The following is a 27,414-nucleotide window of genomic DNA, read 5'->3' as shown; positions in this document are numbered from 1 at the left end:
TGTGCCATTAACCCAAAAGAATCAGGGATTAATCACACATTTTCATACATCAATATGTTTACTCAATAGGTTGAACAAGTCAGTTTAAAAACGTGTCATTGGATATATTATACCTTTGACGATTTAAAGTCCAACAGGAACACAAAAACAAAGCAACAACAATAGTTTTTGTGACAGATTGATAAAGACCAGCTTTAAAATCTAAGCAAGTACCTTTTTGATTAAATTATCAGCGTAAATGAACAGTCACAACAAAACAAAGCTAAATACCTTAACATATACCCTCATATACTGGCAGGACACAGTAAGAATAACATCTTTAGGAGTCATCAACACTAACTTCAATCTTAAAGTAGTCACAAATTCCTTAATCTATTGGTGATGAATTCTGAAGATGATGGACAGTGAAAGAACGAGAAAGCAAAGCTAGACAAGCCTTGAAACAACATTCCTTATCAGTCAAGACATCCCATAGTTGTGTATGTTAGCCAGGTCTGACCTGTAGCATACCAGAAGCGTTCTGATTCTATTGCCAGGTACAGTATTCTAAAGTGACTCATTTATTAGAGAATAGAGTTAAAGAGGTGTGTATTGACATAGTCCAACAAGGAAATATATTTCCTTGCGGGAAAAGGGGGGGGGGGGCTTGTTGTGCTTATTGCCCAGGCGTGTTGTGTTACAGACATGCACTGTGCTGAGGTTGAAAGGGGGCCCCTCTGAAGAGACACAATCCTGCATTGTTCCCCCCCTTTCTCCGCCTCCAACCTCTCCTCCTCCACAAGCCGATCCCCACCGTCATGTTGCCCTGACCTGCGGATAGAGTTACAGGAAGCTGGATGCTCGTGGGGAGATAGGCAGCTTCCGCGATGACAGGGTCCCTTCTTCACTTCCTGTGTGACTGGCTGCCTGGTGAAGGGGAAAGGGAAGATGGGAAGTGATGAAGGGGTGTCACCGAAGTGTTCACACAAACAGATAGCCGAATATTTCGTCAAACTAGCTTTTTAAAAAGCATGCACAACATTGGCTGTCACGCCCTGGTGACAATAGACAAAAGTATGTATGTATTGTCAAAGGTACATGTTCTCTCTAGGTTCAACAGACTGTGACAATGATGTCATCACAAAGCGGAAGTTCGATTTCATAGGATCAGCGGTGACTTATATAAGCACAAAACCCTCAATTAGCTAAAAGTTAATGGTAGCTGTTGCTCTTTAAAACGAACCAATCATCATGTATGTCTAGTGAAATTATACATGATACCAACTACGTAGACATGAGTCCACTTAGAGCAGGGTTTGTCAAATCATGGTCCTGAGGGGCCGCTGTCCTGTATGTTTTAGATGTTTCCCTGCTCCAACACACCTGATTCAAATGAATGGTCGTTATCTGGCTTCCACAGAGCTTGATAAAAACCCATTCATTGGAATCAGGGGCCCGTTCGCCGTACGTCGCTAACTCAGTTAACTGGATTTGATTGTTGACGATTTGTCGTGATCTTGGATTGTTCGGTTCTTCGAAGCTCTTCCTGGACTTGCTGTCATAACAACAGATCCGTAAGCTTAAACCTGCTCGGGAGCAGGTTTATTTTATGTAAACAAGATTTGATTGCGGCTTTACAAGCAGAGGTGATACAGGAAGTCTGTCACAGCCAGGTCTTGTCCGTTTTTATGACAACAACCTGTTGCACAAGGTGCACGAATAATTAGCAGAATTTAATAATAATCGCACATTGCGATTAATGTGCGATTTTTTGAGAGACAGCCTATCGGGTTTCTCATGAGGGTGTCATTTACATCATTAGCCTAATTTGTTGGAACCACATTAAATTATGACATTAGATGATAAAGTAATAGGCCTAATGAAAATAAGAAAATACAAAGACAAATAGTCCTAGCCCACTGTAATGCGATAAACATCTAACGTGGTCACTACATTTAATTTGTCTGCTACGCCAGCCCTCTCCTGGATTTTGCAGACTGAGGTGTTTGGAGGCGTTTTGATTAAATCTTCCAATTTAGTAACCTTCGAGCAAGCTCTTGCTCTGTTTGGCTCTGTTGCGGAAAACACGTGGCGCTCTTTTTGGCCATGGTGAGCAGTCATAGTGAACAGCCAATAGCAGCGTTGCTGATCAAGGTTTCTTCTATCGGTACATACCCCCTTTTTGACCATCGCATAACTCAATCCAGCTATACTAATCATAAACAACAAGGGTGTTGGAAGAACCGAATTAGCCAGATCATGATTAGCACGATGATGCTATCTTGGATGTGTCATTTGATCTCGGATGTAATAAGCGACGTACGGAGGTGTTGAGCTAATCTTGCTATCTACACTAATTCATTTAGTTTGCCAAGTCTGACACCATGTCAGCTTCCTGTGCCATTTACTTCCACAAAATATTAAAATATATAATATTTTAATCATACAGCTCTGGAAAAAAATGAAGAGACCACTGCACCATTTTCTTTCTTTTAAAAAAGAAGTTGAGAAGGACAATTTTGAGTGAAGAACGGGAGGGTAAAATTTGCAGTGGCTTCTTACATTTTACCCTACTGTTCCTTATTGCACCCAATACATATTTATGACAGAGAGCAAAGGTTGGGCCCTTGGCAAGGGCAAGCACACCCAATAAAGAAGGAAGACATATATCATCATATTTTCACATGTATACATATCATATCTTTTTCTGATGGAAGTGAGTCCTGCCAGAATCGGAACGTAATCTCTTTGATCTGCTATGCAGGGAATCAGCCCTGGGACAAAGGCTGTGCCGTGACCAGTTCCACGGGAGATTGTTATTTCCAACCCCCCTTGTCCTGAAAATGAAGGGTGCGCTGGCAGACCCTGTTCTGACTCGTCAGGTGGGTGGCCTCAAGTGTGGGAGCACCGACTTACCTCAGCTTCAGGAAACTCTGCTGTCAGTCATGAGGCGGTATGTTGGAGGGGGGAGGAGGGGGCTGGGGGAGGTCTTCCTTTGCCCCTCATGTCTATTCATGGTGTTTGGTCTTGACATACGTGTATCTTAGCTGCTAACTGCCAGGAGAATACTTCCCAAATGAGGCCGGGTAACACGGCGTCAGCAACTTGAGGTCCTGCAGATGGTCTCCAAAACGTCAGACTCTTGAATCTTCACAAATCACCGCCCTTTCGGATCGGAGTCATACCGATCGTTCAGTGTCCGGCCTAACTACTCCCAGGCTAACGTAATGTACGTGAAGCATGTGGATTCAAAGTGCAGGGTTAGGAAGTAGTGGTCTGGGCATTAGAGTTCCTAACAGCCTTTTCCAGTAAATCCCCCAGTAGAACAACCGGAGGTAATCACCAAGGCAAATGCAATAAAGACTTTAACAGAGCATGAGGCGATCATATCGTGCGACCAAATTGAACAGGCCGCGTTAGCAGAGACCTCTGGGATAGGCTTGGAGAACGTCAATAAACGTTAACCTCGCTCAAGATAGTGAACTGAGTCATACTTTAAAGTGCCGACAGTGTAGCTGTCAGTCTTTGAACAATCTCTGATTCCATGTCTTTAACGCAGCAAATGGTCAAGTCTTCATTCATTTCAATACAGTGCGCTGGCCTTGTGATGCACGTCCAGAGGAGGATAATCTGGGAAACTAATAAACATTTGTCTGACGAAATGCAAACGATGTGCAGTTTGAAACAGGATCTTTCTGTCATTTATGTCAACTCGGCTCACCGTTGTTTGCCCTAAACAGGGAGCTACACAGTTCTGCGAAACGGGCTCACATTCTTAATATTGGGGGTCAGGTGGCTGAGCGGTAGGGTCAGGTGACTGAGCGGTTGGGAATCGGGCTAGTAATCAGAAGGTCGCTGGTTCGATTCCCGGCCGCGCAAAAATGACGTTGTGTCCTTGGGCAAGGCACTTCACCCTACTTGCCTCGGGGGGAATGTCCCTGTACTTATTGTAAGTCGCTCTGGATAAGACCGTCTGCTAAATGACTTTTATTTATTAATAAGAAAGTGAGAAAATGGAGTACACTGGTAAGGGGACTGAGAGGGAAGGGAAACGGAGGAGGCGGTGTGTGCATGAGTGTCCCAGGTAGCAGAGAGAGATACACAGGGAGATGGCTTCGCGACACTCACTCTGTCTTCCCCCCCCTCCTACGGAGCCGGCTGAAGTGGGCCGGCTGCTCTGCTGGGGCTCCCGCTGGGAGAACTGGGGGGCCAGCGGTGGGACGCGACCCCTCCTCGTCCCACTGCCTTCCGAGCCAGGGGGCGTTGCGTCACTCTCGGGTGTGCGGGGAATCTTGGGCCGGCTTGTAAAGCCGGGGAGGTGTTCCCTGTCGGGGGAGAGGGCAGAGAGACATGGTGAGCCACTCGGTCTGGGATCAGGGCTCAGAAGCGGACGGTAACTTGGACCCGGCCAGGTTCTTTGACTTTGTTTGCTGTTGTGCTTTGAGAAAGAAACCTTTTCGAAATGTCACTGCTGTTTTAGCCAGTGACAAATCCTATCCCTTCTTATGTAAACGATTGTTCAAAAGACTGATATTGACAACAGTCTTATTGATTCTTTCAATTATCTCAAGAACTTATCTCTGGTATGATGTCAAGTGATAAATGACCAGCAACATTGTTAATCAATAGTATTGAGTCAACACAGGATAGGTTTCTATTTAAGTGCACTAAAAACATTAATCATTGATTGCTGTCATTAGCAATCAGATACAACCAAACCTCCCATTGATGTGCGGTGGATCATGATAATCATGAAAGTCCTTGTAAATCTTAGTGAAGCTGAAATGTAGATGTTAAAAACATCTACTCCTATAACCACAATGTATCCCTTACAAAAGTGCCTAAAAAGTATATGTTAAGCACTATTACACTGTACTAGAACCAATAAGGAATTTATTGAAGCGTACAGGCCACTTTTCAATAAACAAGCATGCCTTTTTTCCCAACCATTTTCTTCTGAAGTGTAACTATAGTACACTTTAAAGATTTTTTTCTAACTAACTAGCACATTTGGGCAATTTCACCCCAATCAGTTTAACTCTGTTATTGAAGCTCACGGCCAATAGGCACCCTGTATGTCATCCCTCCCAGAAGAGCTAAGCCAGTCCTGAGGGGTGAAGTTAGGCTAAGACAGGGAGAAGGAGGAGTGCTGATGCTAGTTTTATTCATGGGGGCTCCTCTGCACTCCTGGGTAGCCGAGGAGCGCTTAATTAAAGTGTCGTTTCCTAGGCTCATTACACCCAAGGGGGGGACAGGGGGGGGGGGGGACCAGGGGTCAAGTTCCCTTGGGCTTTGGGAGGAGGATGAGGACAAGGAGGAGAACGGTGGGGGGGAGGGGGGAGAGTGTGGGGGGACTGAATGAGCCTCTTTGTGGGCAGCTAGTTTAAAACGCATGTCACAGACAGCAAGAGTTGTGCTGAGTCATAGACTGGTGTGCACCCCCCTCACCACCCCAAAAAAAGATTTTATTTTCTTTTTGACCATCTCCCACTTCCACAATTGTTTGTTTTCCTCTGTCTCTATCAATCCACTCACTGCCATCTCTCAGCCCCTCGTAGTCTTGCTGTGTGTGCCGACCAAAGAGCGATTGAGACAGAGATAAAACAAGCCGGAGCGGATGAGACAGGCAGAGCGAGGGACAGACCGAGGCCGCGTTGAAAAGAGGGTGTCGGGGAAGATTTCGATAGATGCATTCCAGTACTGACGTGTCAGTCTGGCCCAGGAATGTCACACTGTCACATGGCCAGCTCCCAGCGAGCCGAAGCGGCACCACTGACAGATCAATGAGTCTGTGGGTTTGTATACACGAGTATGTGTGCTGGTCTGTGTGGGAGTGCATATGCAAAACCTGTGTTGGTGTGGGTGTTTCGGAGCGCGCTCGAGCATTCACCTGGGGGAAAGCCCGTTGCTTTCCTCTCGCCTCCCCTCTTCGCCTCTTCCTTCATCTGAGCCGTCCAACTCGGAATCCTGGGAGAAGCGTCCATCCTCGGAGTCTGCGCGACAGAGCAAGAGAGAGAGGCACAGGGCGACTGAGAACCTGACAGCCATGGCGTCATTAACACACATGTAGCACAGTTCGATACTCCCCAGCACTTGACTTTCATGGGGAGGTGTCAAGTGGCCCCATAGAGATGAGCATGGCATTGAGAGTCTTTGCATGTGCCTCGTCTGCAGAGTCATCAGTTCTGAGATGCTGCTCGTTTTCTTCATGAAACATACTAGTGTTTATAAAAAGGAATAAAAGTTGGTGCAGTTTCCCATGGAAAGATGGAATTTAAACCAAAAGGGCAAAAAAAGAACAAGGAACACATATGGGAGAAACAAATTAAATACATTTTGTTGCCAACAATTTAAGGTAAAAGACAGGCTCAAAAGCTGTTTTAAAAACCGTAGCTCCGCCCATTACGCCCTTGATTCTGGGGCGAGATGTTGTTTATATAGAAACCATTCGGCTACTTTTGTTATTAGGTAAACAGGGTTCTTAGCACTTCATGCCAACAATAGACAGTTACATTCTGAAATATGTCTGATTGTGTTTAATATTGAAGAAAGAAGTGTTAAAGAACCGTTCAGCGTCATCACATATCGCCCTTTTAGCAACATACACGGGGGCAAATTCCTTTAATTCTCCCTCAGCAACAAAAATAAATAAATATATGGAACGCCATTAAATCCCATTTAAATAAATAAATATGTTTATGAAAAATAAAAATGTTGATTAAATAAATTCAGAAATATATAAATACATATATGAATCAATATAGTTTAATGAATAAATCATTTGTTTTTTGTTTAAAAATGAATGAAAAATGAAAGGACTACTGTTACGTTATTTTTTACAAGACCTATTTGTAAAAAAAAATAATGATAATAATTTATTCAAAACTTCAATGTCAAAATGTATGGACCGATTATGCTGCATACGCCATGCTGGTGCTGGCTGTGAGTGGGTCTAGTCACCCACCGATGGTGTGGCGTAGGGAGTCGGTGCTGCTGGGTCGGCTGCCTGAGCGCGTGGGGGGCCTGGAGCTGTAGTGGAACGGGGCCAGGCTCTCATCACTTGGCGCTCTTCTCAGGAGGTACCCTCCTCCTCCTCTGTTACCCTCATCACTACCAGCTCGGAAGTCCCTAAACACACACACAGTGAGATAGTCATGACCAGAATAACTAGTGTATTGTGGGAAACGATTCAAAGAAAATGTAAACATCTTGGTCATTTGAGACTGTGAGATCCATAAGGGGAACAATGTAGCCTGGAATTCATCACAGTGTTTTCGGACTACTTCTGTTTGGTAGTGATGGGCACAAATCATTTCGGTATTCAACTGGCTTAAGTCTTTGTCTAGGCTGTATTTAAAATAAATGTAAACTGTGTTCCGAAAGCACAAATTAGCCTAATTTAAATTGGACAAAAGTACAAATTATAAATTTTTATTGAAAAAGTAACCTAGCACAAGGCATCACGTTTGCGACTACTGACAACTTACAAACTTGACAAAAACTCTTTATCCCTCTTTAATATCCATTTTAAAAAGGTCAAATGACTTCACTACTTATAATACAACTTTTCACACCTGCTCTATGTATGGTTGTTTGTGTTTTAATTTGATTTCACGTGAATCTGTTGTGGTGGCCAGCTTACGCTACAGGAACAGGTTGCAAACCGGAATAAGGCTCTTGAGAGTCGTGTCCGAGTTCAGATGCAAAGCTATTTTATTGATCAAAACAGAGGATTAATTCGTTAGGTTTCTCCAAACATCAGAGAGAACCTAACCTAAACATGATTTTCAGCAAGCATTTATACATCATAGGAACACTCCTAATTTGTCGTATTGAACCCTCGTATGTGTGTACACTTCAGTTACCTCCCTAAACATTAAATCCCAAATGTTTGCCCTGCTCCCAGAAGACCCTCTTATCAGTCCTAGCGTACACGGTCTGGTCATCGTCAGTTCATGTCTCACTTATCTAATGCGAGCGCCTGTTCAAAAATGTCAGCCACACCTGTTTTAAGCTGAATCACTCTTTACTCAAATATGTGATGTCGTTCTTCTGACCTCTGATGACGATCATTTCAATTACATGATCGTGTAATCAATAGTGCTATTCTACTTTTATGCTGCGAGGCCATAGGTCAAGATACATTTTGACAATTTGTAGTTTTCCATGTAGTTGTACCAGATAGACCTAGAATTGGGTGCTTCATCCAGTTTTTTGGCCCACGACACTTTCATGGGTGTATGCTTTGTTTTGACTTTTTCCACAAAGTCATGCTTAGGTACTTGTGGGGTCAGCTGACAAAAGTTGCATCCCAAGTCTATTCAGGACGTAGAAATGTGGCTGCTTCTGAATGACGTCCTAATGACGTTATTAAGTAACGTTATAAAAGTTGCCTGAACATACGATTACATCTCCTATTCGTACTGGAAGTATCATCATGAGGATGACCTCAAGTAAAATGTTCATGAAGTTCATTATGTACAAGAAACATAACTAAGACGTTTGTAATGTTTTCCTAAGGTCTTGAATGTCACATCCTGTTTGGGACTTTGTAGATACATTCAGAAAGTTCCCCATATTCACATGTTATGAATGTACCTATATAATGTACCTATAATGTCCCAAAAAGGCTGTGACAATCAGAACCTCTGTAAGACCTTACGGGAAGGTCACAAACGTCTCAGTTACATTTCTTGTTAGCTGGGTTGTTAATGTGCGCAATATTCAAAAATCTACATTTGGGATAATCAAAATGTAGGTTTTTCTTTGTGCACTACATTTATGCACTCTATTTTCATGCTAGCATTTATCACAACCCTACGACTTTGAGGTTAGCAAGGATGAAAATTGTTAACATGTAAACAAAAATAATATTTTGGAAGAACAAAAATATAAATAATTGAGTATTCGAACAGATTTGACCATTCCTACTACTTTTTAGTCTGCTCTCTAACCTTAAATGTAATTTTAACTTGGTCAGGCCTTTACACTCTTTACACTCACACTTATTTTCTATTCAATGATATGACATGGGCCTTTTTAAACCTCTTAAGCCAGACAAACGTGGGCTCTAAATAAAATGCTGGTAATCGGTAATGAAAAACAACTCAGTCGAATCAAAGTTCACCTCTGCTGATTCATGCTATTCAAACAGAGAACAACAGCATGCAGAACCTGATCCTGAACACCTTAAATATATGGAGATAGATATCTGCAGAAGTCTGGGGGGCTCTTTTGTGATTCCAGGACTTTACTGACCTCATTCTGCCTTTGGAGTTCAGCGCTGGTTGACCTTCTTATTAAAGATGTGGCAATGGCCAAGCCCTTTGGCACATCTGCATGCATCGCAAATGTCTTGTATCACTAGCAAAATATGTTACACATCTGGTTGGTTGTTTTTAAGTCATTGAGCTACTATATAATTTTTGCATTTGGGCTAGCTTCTTTTTTTGTGCACACCTAGAGCAAATCCTGTTGGTATTGCTATGACATCAAATGTTTGGTTGTGGGCAATTAAAGGTAGTGATTGGCTAGCGTTCCCTTGATTAATGGGATTCTATCAATCGAAATATTACTTATGATATAATACAATATAGGATCGTAGACCGACGGTCGCACTGTTAATAATTTGAGTACTTGTACAGTACATTTACAGCAGGGTTAGGGTTAGTACTTTAATAGACAAGAAGTGTACAATTTTACTATTACTTCCTTAGCTATAATTTGCCTTCCTTTCACAACTGTTGGTTATTTGTAGACTGACAACACTTCATCCTGCCCTCAGCGGCAGCCTGACAAGATTCTTACTCCAGTTCTGAAGAAAAGATGGAATGACACCCACTTTTTTATATATTTAATGTAAGGTGGTATTAAAACTTAGTGCCTTCAGGCTTGGCCTCTTTCATGCTACAGTAACACTTTTCAAAAACATGTAATCATGTTATGTAACACTGAGAGGAGGATGACATAAGATTTCTTGTGATTTCTCTGAACGTCTTTGAACTTGTTCTATTGCACTCTATTGTAGCCGTTATGCCGAAATGTATACATTTTGAGTATTACAGTTCAAAAAAGTTGACATTTGGCCTTGGAATATATTCACATTCTAACATGTTTGATCCAACGACCTAAATAGCTATTTGTACAGACAAATACTTGTAGATTTATTGCTGCTGTGGAGGAAATTGGGATTTCCATTTCCATCAATAGAAATGTCACTAATCAATACAACTAGTAATTGGATACGAGTTAGTGTGTTCTCATGTGAGTTTGCTATTTATAAGGGTACATTGTGTTTGTCATGATGAATAGATCAATGGTTCCCAACCCGGGTCCTCAGGGAACACCTGTCCTGCATGTTTGAGATGTTTCCCTGCTCCAACACACCTGAATCAAATGAATGGTCATAAGCAAGCTTCTGCAGAGATGGATAACGACCCATTCATTTGAATCAGGTGTGTTGGGGCAGGGAACATTTACATTACATTTAGTAATTTAGTAGAAGCTCTTATCCAGAGCGACTTACAATAAGAACAGGGACATTCCCCCCGAGGCAAGTAGGGTGAAGTGCCTTGCCCAAGGACACAACGTCATTTGGCAAGCCCGGGAATCGAAACCAACAACCTTCTGATTAATAGTCCTAACTGCTCAGCCACCTGATCCCCTGAGGGAAACATCTAAAACATGCAGGACAGGTGTTCCCTGAGGACCAGGGTTGGGAACCACTGCAATAGATGTTCGGGGTCAGGAGAAAGTGCTGTGTAACCGTCTCTTGTGATGACGACGGGGAGAGGGCTACCTATGAGCTCTCTCTGCCCTGAGAGTGGTCATGGGCTGGGAGCTGTGAATCTTTCACGGTGACTGTTGTAACACCATTACTGCCTGACTGTCACTATTTATGTTTACTTCCCTGTGCCCTATAAAAGATGGTCCTCTGGCCTTCAGAGCTGACAGAAACATGATTGAGACCTAAGCCTGGTGTTGAGTTGTCATTTATTGTCAGGTCTGGTTCTCTCCAAATCTGCAGATAAATAATACTTATAAAAATCCAGAACTCAACTGAACTTAGTCACAAAAAAATGTTCTTCATCACTGCATACAACGTTCTCTTTAGTTTTCTGTGTTAATATGAAGTAGAGTTATGGGATCATGTGTGAAGGCACAATGCTAGAAACTAGCCTGGTCCGGGTCAGGCTAATTGTCAGGCTTTGACCGTGTTCTTGTTTAACCAGACGTTCCTGTAACACTGACCCAACGGGAAAACGATGATTTACCACGGACATTCTCATTTTCTTATTCTCATCAGTTCAATACATAGGCTACATTTATAGAAAATCAACTTAAATAGCCTACATTATAGGCTACAACATTTAGCCTAATGCTTTAAACAATGATGAACAATGAACTCAACCTATAGCCTATTGTTCATGTCAATCATGGCGTGTCATTTTAGTTTGATGAAGCGGTGGATGAGGGAGCTGTCATAGTACACGGCTTAAAGGGAACTTTCTTTCTGGAGGAAGTCACGTGGCCGTGTGCATTGCTTTTGCGATGGTGGATCGTATGATCCATGTTTTACCTTTCGGGCTCCTTAAGAATAGGGTGCACGCAATTAGCTTGACTACTTAAATCTGACTTGAATTAGTAGGATTGCGTGAGCTGAAATTGGCCTTTATGGAACCGCTTTAGCCCTGCTTGACTAATTAAACTAATTCAAGTCTGGTTTGGGACTTTCAGTCCGGATTTTTTGAGCGGCTTTTATGGAACAGGCCTCTGGTTTGACTGGTGAGTGGTTTTGGCAATGTGATTTAGAAAATGGTTTGGCAGTTTTGTAATGAGAAGGAAATAAATGTAAGTTGTAACTATAATGGAAGTTTGAGGGGGATGTGTTCAGATGAGTGTCTAACATCTCGTGGTCACTGAAAAACAACTGTGTGGGTGTGTGTGTGTTTGCACAGTGTGTATGTGTGTGTGTGCGCAACTTACATGGCGTGAGCGTTTCTGTGCGAGCTGGGGGTAGCCGGTCTCTGCAGGGGTTCATCAACACACTGTGCAGCTGGAGTGGTCGACCTTCTTTTCGACCTCGCCATGTTGGTCATGATCTAGACAAACACACACACACACGCGATGACTGGCGTGTATTTCCAGGTGCGTGTCCTCGTTCAAACCGTGCGGCACTTTTGGGGGGGAGGGGGGTCAAGTTGGGCTCGATTGAACCCGTTGAAGATGTGTGGTGTTTGCGAAGCCCCACAGCTGGCCAAGCTTTGGTGTCGCAGTGACACCAAATCTCTGCTGGTCCCTGGAGTAACAGAGCTAGGTGTCGTTTGTCACACTCAAGGGGGATCTCAGCTGACAAAAGGGCTGTTGAAATACAATGACCCGTGGCAGGTGTGTGAACTTAACATGCACATGTAGGCCATCCAGGGGGGCAAAGGTGTCAGCGTTATGTGTCGATAGGATGCTGACCTCAAACGCAAGACCCACATCCAAAAGTCCTCCTCGAGGTCTCGCTGCAGCCTCGGAATGTGTCTGAGTGCTCGTGGATATCCGTGTGTGTGTGTGTGTGTGCGACTGTTTGTGTGACTCCCCCTGCTTACCCCTAGGTACTCTGTGGTGAGCAGCGCTTCTCCAGAGAGCTCTCGGGGCTGGGGTTGAAGCACTTCCTCTTTGTCCAGGTCGGTCTCCATCGTGTCTTCCTGTTCAAAAGAGCAGAGTCTGAGACTGGGGGGCATGTGAGAGCGGCCTCGTTCAAAAGCACAGAAATTAGCTATATAAGGCATGGATGATACGGTGGAAGGATTTATAGTTTTGTTTACGAGGAGTCGAGTGTGCCACTGCCAGCAAGAACAAAGTATGTCAGAAATTCCCGAGCAACTATCTATTGTACATGGAAAGAAAACCAATTATTGTAAAGCCTTTAGGGCTGTAAATCTAGTCTTAGATTTGTAATGGAGTGTTGAGCATGCTGGGAACTGTACAATAGGTTGACAGTAATAAAAAGGGGAATGGGGGGCAACGCGTGTTCGCTGGGGAATGAGGGCACGTCCTAGGCACTCACAATTGAGCCGGTAAACAGCGATACCCCCACGCACACCTTGGAGGCCTTTGGGTGTTTAGGTGGCCTTATCTATTATTGACCCACTTTTTCTAGAAGCAAAAAGACACCCGATATCTGTGTCACGCCGAGATTGCCATCTACGAGTTTGGGAAAGGTGTCCGATTGATTTTTTTTTTGCGGCCACTCCTTCCTTCTCTCGCCTTCTCTGAAAAGCCTGGTGGAATTCCTGTCTTTTTCTCTTTGTTTCTATCCTTTTGGGGGGAGGGGTCAGGGGGCACATTCAGGTGGCCATACCTCCTCATCGTCATCCTCCTCCTCGTCATCAGACTCTGGTCCCACATCTGTCACCTCACCTGGACATGGACACAAAGAGGTCAGGGGTGACGGAAGACATTCTTTTGGGGGGCCCCCCAAAAAAGCCGGCTTTTCCCCACAAACATGGCGACGTCGCCGATAATACTCAGACATGAGCGGAACACGGCCACAAAAAGGTAAAACAGTAAACGGACCAATGGAGCCGACCATGTACTGTGGAAGCTGCTGCTGATGTTGGCCTGTGGACTGACCTGAATTGAGCTGCTTGATGATGAACTCAATTTGCCTGTTGAGCTCTGGGTTCTCCTCTTTACTGTAGCAGTGGAGTATCTCCTCCATACTCTGCACACACACACACACACACACACGCACACACACACAGAAGAGGGCCAGTTCAAATACACTCACCCCCTTGTGTGTTTTGTGACGGCAAGGCCACAAACTTCAAAACATCTCACCATCTCTCTGGCTTCCTCTCGCACGGCGTGAACACACAGAATGCTGTACAGGGCTCCGTTCACATATGGCCGAATCTGTCCCCAAAAATACACAATATACACACACACACACAGAGTTGAGAGACTATCTTAATTGCAATCCACCACATCAAAAACAATAAGGCACTGCCGCTACAGCATGAAGGAAACGTGGAGGGGAGCCAACGGGATCAATGGTTTGTGTTCATGTGGATGTCACTTCCAAAGGGGCTGCCTGCATGGAAAAGAATGGATTGCCAGGGGGCTATTCCTCAGAAAGCAAGACCTGAACAGGTTTCTACATGGGATATGTGCATGACAACATAACTTTGTAGCTGTTATAACGACGAGTCCATGCAAGTCGTTTTATGAGGGCAGTTGTTAGACTGTGTGGTGGGTTAGGACCCAAACGCATGAGAGTTTGCCAAGCTAGGTTTTTTTTTATTGATAATAGGGAAACAGACAGGGTACTCATAGTAAAATGGGTGAGGACTTGACACAAAACAGGAACCTAAATACCCAGAATAGAACAAGACACAGGTGGACACGATAAGACAAACGAGAACTAAAACCACTCAACGAGACACAGGTGAAGACAATGACAGACAAAGGGAAACTCTAGGGCAGGGGGAAACCAAAAACAGGGGTGCACGGCTTTGGCTGTGACAGCTGTAGGTTTTCGTTTGAGTGGTAATGCTGTATAGTTGTGGAGCTTGGAGTTTTTTTTATCGGAACAATCTGCAAGATACAATAGCAGCAAACAACCAATGCAGGAATCAAATCAGGCTGGCAACGGAGAGTGCTTACTCTATGTGTGCAAATTAGGCGCCATGCTATTTTGTGATCCTGGCACCTGTATGTCTGTGTGTATGTGTGTGTGTGTGTATGTATTTGTGTTTTTTACCTCATGGTTCTCGTGTCCCAGGAGGTCTGTCAACACCTTCAGCACGTGTTTTGGATTCTCAGCGCACTTCCTTTTTCCTGAACACACGCACACATACACAGAAGTCATCACACACACACGCACCAAGTGCATGCCTATCTAATTTCAAATGATTACAACTATTCCAAACATATAGGCCTTTTAAAGGCAGCATCATCCAATTCTATGGTGGGTTGGGTCATGCTGCAATGAAGTTCCGCCTCGGACAAACCAAAAGGGACCTGACACAGGGGCACGACAGGGTGTTTATCGGCCCATCTATCTGGTGGTACCTTTGGTACGCAGGCAGAGGTTCATGAGTAAGGCTACGGCGTACTCCAGGGTATAGTCAGACAGACAGTCGGAATCCTGCAGCTCATCCACCAGCCAGCCAATCAGGTCGTCAGCGATCATGGACGACTGCTGGCTCCGCCTACAGCAGACACACCAAAACGTACACCGTGAACAGTAAGTACATCTGTCTAACAATGCCAGAAAAGTAGTAAGGAAAATGGGGAAATTCTGTTTGGTTGTAAAAGTAAATTCGCTTTTACAACCGATATGGCCAGGTTAGTGCTGACTGCTGGTATAACATTGAATCTCTGCTTTCAAAGGAGTTTCTTTATGAATGAAATGCTGGCTAGCTAACAAAACGACAATATACAGTGGATATACTTTAAGTATAGATCAGTGAATTGTCAAAACTGCCTGCACATTGCAAATGTACACAAACTCTTAACACCAAATCAACTACACATTATAAATCACCAGCTGCATCACGGAACATGGGCACTATTCCTACCAATTTAGCCTCCTTGGTCGGCAGAATTGTACATCTAAGCACTGTATGGAGAATTAGGCCTACAATTATGACAACTGGCTAAACCACTGTGCATGTAATGACTTCTGTTATGAACTAAATGTCTAAATGTTTGTGGTGGTAAGACAATTTAACCGAGAACCATAGTACATTTTGATCAACATAACAAGCCATTGATAACATAGGAAACAGCAGACAAATGAAGGTTACATAATCAATAGCATGAATGGAGGCTACCACAGCATTGGCAATTTGACTAGAATTGATGACGTGGAGATTAAACAAGTACTTCAGAGATGACAGAGAATTTCAATTCATCTGAGAAATATAGGTACCAAAACCACTGGAAGAACTGTCATCACCAGTTGCATCACGGGCACTGCACCATCTATCTATAATTCCAGAAATGTGTGTGTCACGGACATCATCACAGGCACTGTGCCCTATCTATGATTCCAGGAATCTGTGTGCGTGTGTGCCACTAATTGTATCATGGGCACTATGCATTATCTATAGTTCAATAAATCTGTATTTGTGTGTTTCACTGACATCTTAATCACCGACTGTATCATAGGCACTGTGCAGTAGTTTATACAATGAAAGCGATAAGGGTAAAGCTGAGGATATAATGTGTCTTTTTATGGTTGCGTTTGGTAAGGAACCCAGCCACCCTCCTCCAATAACGCTAACAAAATGACTGAAATGAATAGCCACAATACAGCTCAAACGTACAATACAAAACCCTGCGCTATCATATGTACATACAGCACAGGCAAAAACACCCCTTAGGTCTGAAAAAGAACAAGCCGGAGGTTCTCGTCGTACCTCAGGCTGAGTTTCTGGAGGGCTCCTAGAACATTCTCTCTGGTCACTGAGTCTTTGTCTTCCAACCTCAAGGCCTCGCTCAGAAGCCCCAACAGAGAGGGGACTTGGGACAGGTACACACGCCCTGGAACAGGAAACATTGTTGGGTCACCTTCACTGACCCATTAGAACATCTGTTTCTGGGTACTGGGGCTATAGCATGGGGACACTGTTGTTGTTATGTAAGAAAATCATGTGGGGGATCAGTTTTTAACCCTGACTATTTCACTAGGCAGAGGTCTGTCACAGAAGTAATTGCCAGTTTATACTACATGAGGGTTTAGAGTGGCTTGGTAGATGAACACTAAAGCAGGGTTAAGATCCTAGCTACCAAAAACGCTAAAACCCACAGAGTTAATTCTGCTCTGTTGTTTCTAAAGGATTAAGGGGAGACCAGAAGGACATTTGAACAACACAACATCATAAATCACGGTCTCTATCATTTCCAATATGTCTTCATCAGGAGACAGAAGCCACAGATGCGGTTCCGGAGACTTCCAGCTAAGAGAAACGTATTGGTTGGCTGTCTGCAGAAACAGGACACTCTCCAGACAAAAGCCTTGAGCTCTTCCATACACCCAATTATAATACGACCATGCAGCATGGCCCTTGTTGGAGCTGCATTGTTAACCCGATTTACTGGCATGAGCTACTTACCCTCTGCGAGGGAAGCGAAAGCATTGATGAGACGAGCCATGTACTGGCGGACGACCTCGTTCTTTGACCTCATCAAGTGGAGTACGGTTCTCTGTGAAACGGAACCAAAGGAGGTAGTTGTAAAAATACTGGAAATGGGACAGCACACATAACTATAATGGCCGGGTTTCCCAGATTTGTTAAGAAGCTCTTAACGCTAAGAGCTTCTTAAGAACGTTGTAAGAGCATTCTAGAGCGCTCTTAGAACGTTCTTAAGACGTTCTTAGCGTTAAGAGCTTCTTAACGAATCTGGGAAACCCGGCCAATGACAGTATAATTATGAGTTTGAACAGGTTTGAGTGGTCCAAATAGCATCTTAATTGTCTGACGCACTTTACACAAGAAAACTCACACTCACACTTAACCAAGAAAACTCCAACAGCACACAGCATCGTAGTCGACAGAGGGTGAATCTTATTATTGAAACCTTTCGAGCTTAATGCAGAAAACCTTTGCATCCGTTGCCAGTTTATCAGTCGAAATATTGACACTGTAACATTCACATGTACCATATGCTCCACATTTCTTTGCTGGATGTATCATGTCAAATAATTCTCTATTAGATCTTCACCCATAACAACAACTAAATAAGGGCAGGGTTTCCCGCAGCACTTTTCAGTTTCAGGCGGGCGCAACACACGCCTGCCGCCTTAACTACATAGTCCCCCCCCCAAAAAACAAACAAACATTATTTATTTTTTATAGCGATATCTGCCGTTGTCCTGTTTTCTCCCTTCCATTCCAAACATCCATCTCCCTTCTTTGCAGAACGAAATCTTTTTTGTTAAGTACGTATGAAATATCTCAACCCCATGAACACACAAGACAATGCCACAAAACAAATGTTTTGTCCAAGTTACGGGACTGAGGATAAGGTCATACAGTGCCCCAGAGGACAAGACCCAGCCAACAGAGATAGCCTAGTTTATGTTCGTGATATGATATCGAGCAATGTACACCTGTCTTTGTGCCGAGAATAAAGCAGTGTATCTCTAAAGCGACTTCGGTGTCCCAGGTGACCAGAAGCCAACAAGTGCCGGAAGACAAAGAGAGGCATGACGAGGACATTTCCTGCCACATCTAAGACGGCTCTTCTACGTGGCAACCTCGGGCCACATGAATGGGGAGTTAATTGTCACAGTCCCATGGCACTGGGGGGAAAAAAAACAAACAGCTCAACAAAAGCTTGTCTCGCTCTTAACTCCTCAATCGTGGAACATGAGCTGCATCCTTGTCCAGTCCTCACCGAAATCATCTTGCATCTTACTGTAACTCAATACATAAGAACTATGTAACAGGAGCATTGTCTTGTAGATTGTTTGTAAGAGGGCCTCCGTGTGGATATATGCTAAGCGTTCATATTGAAGGCGGTCAAACGTGCTTTCCATACAAGGCTGACTAGGATCATGTGCTCAGACTACTTTGAGGATAGGAGAAAAATAACTAACAGGTCTGGTTTGACTAGAGTGCAAATTTGGTTCTACAAGAAAGCCTCTGACTGTAACCTCATGGACCGTTCAGTGGTGATTTGTTTGAGACTGCAATGGAAGCTCAGCTTCCCCTAACAGTTCAAAAAATTCATGGTCACATATTTAATATTGTGTTAACATTTTAAATGCGTTAGAACACGTTCATATCGAAGACGAGTTCGTTCATCAGATACCCGTTGCTTCACGTAGAATCAGCTACATGTATTAGCAGGTCGACTGACTGATGTCCTTCTCATACATTCCCATAGCTTCCATGGACTTCAATGGGGCTGCTTTGGACGTTTTTTTTTCAGTGCTTCGATATACGGTCATTGGATAAATGCTGCAATTATGTCCCGCCCTGGATGCTCAGCGTCTCTGGGGGTGAATGGAGGAGCGGGCTGGCCTGGATGCTGGGCTTCCGCGTGATGATTGGAGGGTCTGTCAAAAGACTGCATTTCGTTTTGATTGACAGCGATTTTGCACTATAAAAAGGCGAGCTCAGTCCCTTCGCGGATTTTGCAAGTGTAGTCGAAAGACAAACTGTTGCAAACCATTTCTTGGTATTTGCTTGGCAAAATTGCTAGCCAATTTTCATCATACATTTCATACAATTATACAACACATTCCTTGTTTCAATTAAACCGAATTCCCACATTTCCTCCTTCAAGTTTAATATTGTTTCATTAGCAGACAAACCAAGTGTCCCGGAAGTTCCGGGAGTCTCCTGCATTTCAATAGCGGCTCCTTGACGCCCGCAAATGCTATGCAATCTCCCTGAATTCAGGGATTTTTGTATTTAGAGCGAGCGAGACTGTCCAAGGGTCATTTCTGGTGGAGGAAGGTGCATATCGCGCGTCCTGATTTTGTCTCGGGGGAAGGGGGGGAAGGAGGGGAGGGGGGTACTTGCTGGTTGAGGGGGTACATCATGCGTCCGGATTGCGTCCCGGGGGCCTCCTTCTCAGAAGAGAAGCTACGTCCCTGAAATCAGTCTCTGCAGGTTGGGACGTCTGCGTCAGATCGTTCGTTCATTCATTCATTCATACAGTAGCCTATGCTAGTGTCACAGGGGTGAAGTAGCCAGTGAACTAGCCAAATAAATAGAAACATTTGATGATGTAGGCCAAAAATGAGCTTCCCCTCTTTGAAAGACCAGCAGCCGCCACTGATATAGCACCTTCCTCCCTTAGCGGTACTAGCGCTTTGCCTCATTCAGGCACAACTCGGCAATCATTGTCTTGCTCAAGGACCCGACAGACACATGAAGGAACCGGGGGCTCAAACCAGCAAACCCTGTGGGTTAGCAGACCACGCGCTCTACCCTCCTGAGCCACGGCCGGCCCCAACGAAAAACGCTGTGCACATGAGGTGAACTGAAGCAGAGCGTTGTCGTGGTTCTGTCCCGGTGGAGGACCGGTGATGGCCTACCTGCCCGGCGCTGTAGCGGTCCAGGAGGTCGTTGCTGATGTAGGCCTGCAGCACCGTGTCCCTCTGCTCTCCGTGGAGGGAGCGGGTCAGCCTCTGGAAACATCCGGAGACAGAGACGCACACGCGACGTTCTTAAACTTGGCTACTTAGTTTTCTGCGAAACCCGGAGAGTCGAGCAGAACAGCAAGTCTTTGATATATTTGATGCCACCTTATGAAGGTGGCAATTTGATTTACATCAGGAAACATGTAACTGTATACACCACATTCATATTTATACGTAAAATATATCGTATTTGCCTGGCAAATAAGGCAAGGCTAAGGCAGATGGTCCTCTCAGATACTGCAGTCGGGCACTCTTACCCAGCGCAGGGCCTGAAGTAGCAGGCCTTTGAGTCGGTCTGACCCTCCAAGCAGGTCCCTCTTTAGCTTGTCGTAGTCCAGAGAAGGCAGAAGAGGCACTTCCTTAAGCCTCCTGGAGGAGCAAACAGGTTAAATGGCACCTTCTTTCAAAAGAAGGATTTGTATTTTGTTTTGCTGTGTGTGTGTGTGTGTGTGTGTTTTGCGTGTTTCATCGAGGAAGTGGTGAAACACTGTGGTTTTCAAGAGCTGAAGAGTCAGACTTACGGTGACACGATAGAGGCTCTGAGCATGGACGAGGCCTGAAATAGAGAGATTTGATGATGTCACGCCATGACATGATTTCCGTTCACTTTTGACTATTAGGCACGGCAAGTGCAATGCACGGCACTTGATTACACATTTACTGTACGCTTGGCGTCACACCTTGAAGTGTCAAGTGGCGTGTATGCACGTGATGCATGCAACGCGTGAATACATCGCATTGTTTTCTTACAGTCATCTTTGGAAACCGAAAAGATGCTTAAACGCAAATATGGAGTGTTTTGTGGCCGCCAATCAAACCCCCACTTTTTTGTTTAAGCATCTTTAAGCAAACACGTGTGTTTTTCCAACTTACCTTGGTGTCCTCTCCACCAAAAATAAACTTCATTGAACTACTAGTTGAATTGTGTGGGGGGTGGGATGCATGAGGGCACAAGCAGTTTTGCATCATGCAGTCTTCTGGGAATACTCTGGCAACAGGGCCCATGCATTGAGTGACAAGGACCACAGGGGGTGGGGTTAGTATGAGAAACAGCCAATCCCATTTAACACCGGCATCCCCACTACACAGGTCCTCTAGTTTGGTTGTGGAAAGGGACTTGCTACACAAGAGAGGATGTGACTGAAACTTCACAGGGAGGGGGCAATCATTAGCAACTAATACCAGTTTAGATTGGGTCCCCCCCTGAAATTCAGGCCCACATATGTTCGCGGGCAGCTCAAGTTAAAGGTGAGGGAGGTGATCCATGTCGTCTATGAGATCAGCGTGCTTTGAACACATTTCTGGCTTCGGTGCACAGAATGCGATCTGGGCGCAGGACATGGAACCCCCCCCCCCCATTTCCAACATTTCTGTTCCGTCTAGCGTGAAGCAACGGGTGAACATGATCATTGACATTAGACTGGAGTCCCTCACAAGGAGACGGTGACCTGTAACCGCTTCCACCTCCACCGGGGGTTAGGCCGGTGTAGCGGGTGGGCACAGGCATCTTTGATACCCTGCGGCCTTTGTTACTTAGCCCACACCACGCTGCAATCCACAACAACGACCAGTGGCTTTTAACGCCGTCATGTTTAGGACCATACCATTCACTATGATGGAAAAGCTCACAAACACTGACTTGAGAGAAAAAAAGGTTGTACTGCCACCACTTTGTTTTCGATCCTTTGCTGCATTTGTTCTGGTGTGGTCTTTTATGTCCCTGGGGTCATTCCTTGGCTATTGTGGGTGTTTTTGTTAGTTTGATATGCGTGTTAAGCTAATCCTGGTTATCTGAGTTTTGGTTACTCTCAATGGGCAGAGGGATCTGGGAGAAACATCTCAATAGAACTCTCCTATAATTTGACCTCGATTACAGTCTTGGGTTTCATTAGAGAACAGTGACTCTTTCTATGAGAATAAACAATGCCCTTTAACTGCTAAAAAGATTTCACCTTTGACTTTGGGAGTAAATATCAACTTTTTTGTGGACAAAAGCCAAATTTAGTTTATCAATGTAGAATTTGCTGTTTCCCCCATTATTCAATCTTATGCCCATTTTCAATTTTTACTGAATTGCTAAAAATGACAAGTCTAATCCTGTTTAGTAACTGATGCGACGGAAAAGTACAGGAAAAAAAGGACATGATGTTCATTGTTGCCCTTTTTTCTCGTCAAAGTGAGTCTGGGGTTCAAGTAAAAAGGCAGAAATAGTAGGAATAATAGAAGAAGAAAAAATGACCAAAAGTGGTTTGCCTTTGTGAAATCAAACAGTTGAGAGGATGGCCATCTAGGTGGAGGCGGTGAGATCTTTTTTTTTTTGCGCTGTATATGAGCCCTTAGGGAACGGACAAATAAGTTGCATCCTCGCCAGACAAAGAGGGGCCCATTCTTACTACAAACAAGGACATACATCCCATTAAACTAGGACTGTCATGGAAAACACAGAAATATAGGGCAAAAACAAAGGGTACAGTGTATAGGTGCTGTAGAGGGAGAGACGGAGGGAGCAGACAGGGAGAGGAGGAGGGATAGACATCCGGGTAGCAGGCAAGACGGGGAAACGACTGGAAGGTGGGGGGGATGCAAACGTGAAAACTTACATAGCCGTCATCATACGGACTCATAGAGTAATATCCCTTTATGGACAAAGGCGTCAAACACACACACACAAACACACAGAGAAAGAAGCCATTGTGTCACAAGTACATTCAGAGAAACACAGGTAAAGTCAAACAAGGAAGCACAAGGGTACGATATAAGAACCGCCAAGGAGAATTTACCAAACAAGACATACACTGTTATCTCTTGTGTCAACAACCATGACGGTGAAGGATGTGAAAGGGAGGGAAAATGCCTTTGGCTGAAGAGGTGATTTTCTGAGTCAAGGAGATTCTATGAAGAGCTCTCCTATGACATCTCAGATGTCTGTCAGCCTTCAGCAAGTATTTACTGTCAGCCCTCAGCAAGTATTTACTGTTATATAACATAAACAGCAACGGAATGTATATGTGTGTGCTTGGCGTGACATTTAACACTTTATCACAGGCTTAAAGAGGGCCATTGGGCATGGTATAGAACAAATTGAGGTAGAACTGAGATGAATAAAGTGAATTTAGAGTTACTAAACAGCCTATAAAACAGGATATAGGCTGAAGTATTAATTTAGAGGCTTACGTCTTACTGCTTTGTAGCAACAGGAAAGCCCCCCAAAAATACAAATAAATGGACACTGAACATAACATGAACTAACATTGCAGCAGCCAATATGACCGTTCCCATGACAGTTTCTTTCAAGGGGAAGTGTTGTGTTTTCCTACGAGAGGTGAGAAGGGGAGAGGGGTGGCGTGGGCTCTCACTCACAGTGCCGGGCCTGGTGAAGTCGATGCTCTGGGCCGCGCTCTGCCTCATCTGGCTGCTGAACAGGCGCACGCACACACTCTGGAGGTACTCTGGGGAGATCTGCAAGACACGGCACCGGTCCCCCACGAGCCAGAAGTGAGGGCAGTGAAGTGTTGGGTGGGGGTTGCTCTTTCCGTGCGTGTGGCGGTATCCGAGTCGGCATTGTAATTGTGATGTGAAATGTGGAAATACACACATACATACATATATATATGTCTATATATGAGTGAGAGATAGAGAACATGCTGGTTTGTGTGCCTGGACACAACACCAGGCCGTACCATTTTCCCACTGACAGTAGCTTCCAGTGAGTCCACCAGCTCGGCGGTAACTCCTATCAGGTTGTGATAGTCGACCTGCATTTTGTTTAACCTCTTCATGTAGTTGGAAGCTTTCCTCTCTGACTCGGCAAGCTGGAGCTGCAAATTCAGCATGGTGTCTACGCACGCGCACGCACACACACACAGTAGACATGCCAACATGAGGTCTATTGTCGAGTCACAGACGTTCATTTGGTGGAAGGGAACAAGGGAAGTTCTGGAACAATGTGAGAACAAAGTAGTCACCTTTGGCACTCCTCCCGCCCTCCATCTGCATCATCGACGTTAAAAGGTTTAACAACGGCAAATCCAGGAGCTAACACTCCAGCCTTTCGCTAATCACTTTTCAAATATACACTGTGGGTGGGCATGTCCTGCTTCTATATATTTGAATTGCCAATGTTAGGCAATACCTTAAGTACCACAATGCAGTATTATTGCAGAGAAAAAACCGACGTCACAATTCACGGAGGTTCGCAACCTCCTGTTTGTTTAAAGTGGTGGTATCGACAGGTGAGCAAATGTCAGGCCAAATAATGACTCGGGCAGAATTGACATCACTCCTTTTGTGTTTTTGGGAGGGAAGCTCTGTCAACTCGGAAAACTGGAGGGAAGTCAATGAACTCCCACGTGGCATATCATCGTCAACAAGCGTAGGAGCTATCCTGTCAAGGCCAAGCTGAGAATCTAGCGAATTGATTACATAATGTTAATTCAGAGGCTTTCACGGCTTGGGGACAATGTATGACATTGTGACTAGACAGAATTGTCTAGCCTATCTAGTTGCAATTATATTTCATTTATAGAAATGGTCCGGATTTCATCCATCATCAATTACTAACTTACCATCAAAATGCACGTAGAAATAGCAGGTGTAACATAACACTGTAATTGTATGTGGTCCATTTGAGAACCCGAATGGAATCCTTTTGTATTCCACGCAAAGTAAATGTTAGACTTTGCTGTGTGTGACACAACTGAGTCTGGGTGACTATTTGAATCTTAATGATGTCTTTAGTAGCTCAAAGAAAACGCTCATCATTGTCGTCTTGAATGTGTCTCAGGAGAGGTGAATGGAGCTGGCAGGTACTTGGGGGTGACCTGAATCCTCGGTCATTGTTTTCCACTCCCTGATTAATTATTTAGAGCCAATTTTCTCCGCATTTGTCCATATTGAATGGGTTACAGGATTTAAACTTGGCAGAGGATTGTGCCGCAGATTTTGAAAAAAATCCAAAGAACGAGGTTGAAGTGTACTGTGAATACAGAGAATCCGGGAACCACTCACTTGTTACTAGGCAATAGACAATAATAGACACTGTGTTCCAACTTTTGAACCCTTTTGTCAGGATCGAGACAGCACTTCAATGGGGAAACCCAGTGCAAAAGGATACATATAAAGTCAGCAGCCTTGGGGTATTGGAGGGTTTCAAAGTCACAGACAGAAACTGCTCCAGCTTCCTCTTCAAATCTGGCATCCAGGATTCCTTGACGAGCACACAAGTCATTAGTGACCGCACTTTGTACACCACATTATACCATTCCCATACATCACAAGCAGAAATGACTATTCCATTTCCTAATGCACTGGACACATTAGACACATCCTGCCAGTCTCTCTCTCTCTCTCTCTCTCATGGTGGCTTCATTGTTTTTTTTTTTATGGTGTTCACATCCTTGACGGGTTGTTTGGCTTACTTCCTGTGAACATAGCTTTGGTTAATGAGTAATAGCAAGCACCTGGAAGAGGTCTCTGAAGGAGGGGTGCACTGTGGGATTGGGGACAAAGGGGAGGGCGTAGAAGGGCAGGAACTCAGTGGTCTGGCTCAGGGCGGCCCCCCGAGTCTCCAGGTAATGCTTGAAGTGGGAGATCCTTCCTTCAAACTCTGCCCGGTCCTGTATGTCAAACATATTGAAACACCTGGAAAAGTCAACTCTTACAAGGTCGTGGACAGAACTGGTGTTGGACAGTACTGACAGTCTACTGACGATGACTCAACATGTTCATGCATTTTGTAGGGCCTCGATATGGATTATGTGCGCCCTCTTGTGGTTAAGGATGACGACTCTTTGGTTGGTCGTTGATATATTTTCATGAGATTGAGATTGTGAACACACAGTAACGTGGACCTTCTGTATCTACCAGCCACACTTATTGTTGTGCATCTTAGTGGTAAAGTGAATTAATAGAATAATCACACAACTATAATTGAGATGAGGAATGTTGTTCGTCAGAGATAGACAGGTTTGACTGCCGTAGTATAGGGATGTGCTAAACCTACATACACCTATGCATGCATATACTTCAACGAAACAAAGAAGACTTGTGTCAGATTAGTTAACTAAACATTGCATAAATAAATGCACGCTTACATGTCTCCCAAGGGGGTTCTTCAGAGGAAACAGAGTGAAGTGGATATGGAGGTAAAACTCCAGTTTCTGAGCGAGGGGCTCATAGTCCCGGACCTCTGAAGGCACATACTCTGTCCACAGCTCAAAGAAAACCTTCTGGTCTCCATCGTCAAATGAGCTAAGCAGGTCTTTCTATGGAGAAAACGTTGTTTGGTAGAACATTTAGCAAAACTGGAAAACTGGAAACCATAGCAGATTGTAAACTCATATGCTACTTACCTGAATAATGAGGGTTTTGGAATCCCTCAGAGCGTTTCCTTGAGGTTTTGGAACAAGCTTTCTTTTGCCTTTGCACTCTTTCTCAAAGTGTCTCAGTGTTTCGTCAAATTCTCCAAACTTCAAATACTGTCAAAAATGATAGTGAGATATTGGTTATGATTGGTTCGAGGATATTAAGACAAAAACGAAACGATTTTAAATTCACGATGACTGTAAAATCACAGTAGTGCAGACTTGATTTGCCAATATGTTATTGCTATACCTCCTTGATCATTCCTAGTAGATCAGCTTCATTTGCCAAGATGTCCCCCATTTCCAAAGTTTCCCTCGAATTCATGTCAATACTCGGCCTAAACAAAGAGTGGGAGACAGAAATGAAGAACCCAATTTATTTTATACTATTTACACAACCATCAAAAACCCACCAAGGTAGCTAGCGAAAATGTAAGTAGGTATCGTCAGTTGGCTGACGATACAGCGGTTGTGTTGTTGACTATATTGGCTAGTCCCAGCCCTTGCTGAAAATTGAAACATAAACTAACCTACCTAATTTCTTTGTTTTCTTAGCAAGTTTTCAGATTGGCTGCATAACACAACTAGCTCAAGCTAGCATATTGTAGAGCTAGCTCGCTACTATACAGTATTTACTCGTTGTTGTTGAAAACCCTTGGCTTGGGTTGACCGAATCTGTGACACAATCTTACCTTATTCACATTGGCATTTGTTACGATGCTAGCAACTCATTGACTCGTATGGATTTATAATTTAGTATAAGCACAGGCAACATTTTATAATTTCTGCAAGAATCTCAAATGTAACGTTAGCTAGCTGCGTGGCTAATAACAGCACAGTACCACCTGCTAGCAACCATCCACAGGAAGACGCCAAAACACCTAGCAACCAGGCTTACAGGAAAGCGTGGCCAAATGTCGT

The 27,414-nt window shown here is 44.1% G+C and overlaps 1 protein-coding gene across 2 annotated transcripts; it reads right to left on the bottom strand.

The window, feature by feature from the left end:
* Positions 1-405: 405 nt before the first annotated feature.
* Positions 406-27,380, bottom strand: LOC124478656 (lisH domain-containing protein ARMC9). 2 transcript variants are annotated; one of them, XM_047037008.1, is made up of 26 exons: positions 27,186-27,380; positions 26,744-26,831; positions 26,482-26,607; positions 26,224-26,394; positions 25,591-25,746; positions 25,245-25,337; positions 24,097-24,121; positions 23,812-23,969; positions 23,492-23,590; positions 22,732-22,767; positions 20,653-20,687; positions 20,389-20,500; positions 20,027-20,119; positions 17,091-17,181; positions 16,395-16,518; positions 15,043-15,182; positions 14,732-14,808; positions 13,810-13,884; positions 13,603-13,693; positions 13,331-13,389; positions 12,576-12,674; positions 11,965-12,080; positions 6,944-7,107; positions 5,870-5,972; positions 4,108-4,304; positions 406-906 (listed from the first exon to the last, which is right to left on the bottom strand). In XM_047037008.1, the coding sequence occupies exons 2-26, from the start codon at positions 26,816-26,818 to the stop codon at positions 884-886; spliced, it is 2,538 nt and encodes an 845-aa protein (XP_046892964.1). In that variant the 5' UTR covers positions 26,819-26,831; positions 27,186-27,380; the 3' UTR covers positions 406-883. The 2 variants fall into 2 exon arrangements, with proteins under 2 accessions (XP_046892964.1, XP_046892965.1); XM_047037009.1 differs by lacking the exon at positions 22,732-22,767.
* Between the last annotated feature and the right edge of the window lie 34 nt (positions 27,381-27,414).

Source organism: Hypomesus transpacificus, chromosome 16 (assembly GCF_021917145.1).
Source record: "Hypomesus transpacificus isolate Combined female chromosome 16, fHypTra1, whole genome shotgun sequence".
NCBI classification, from domain to species: Eukaryota; Metazoa; Chordata; class Actinopteri; order Osmeriformes; family Osmeridae; genus Hypomesus; species Hypomesus transpacificus.
Note: the sequence above shows the minus strand (reverse complement) of the source record. Positions and strands in the feature narration are given on the sequence as shown.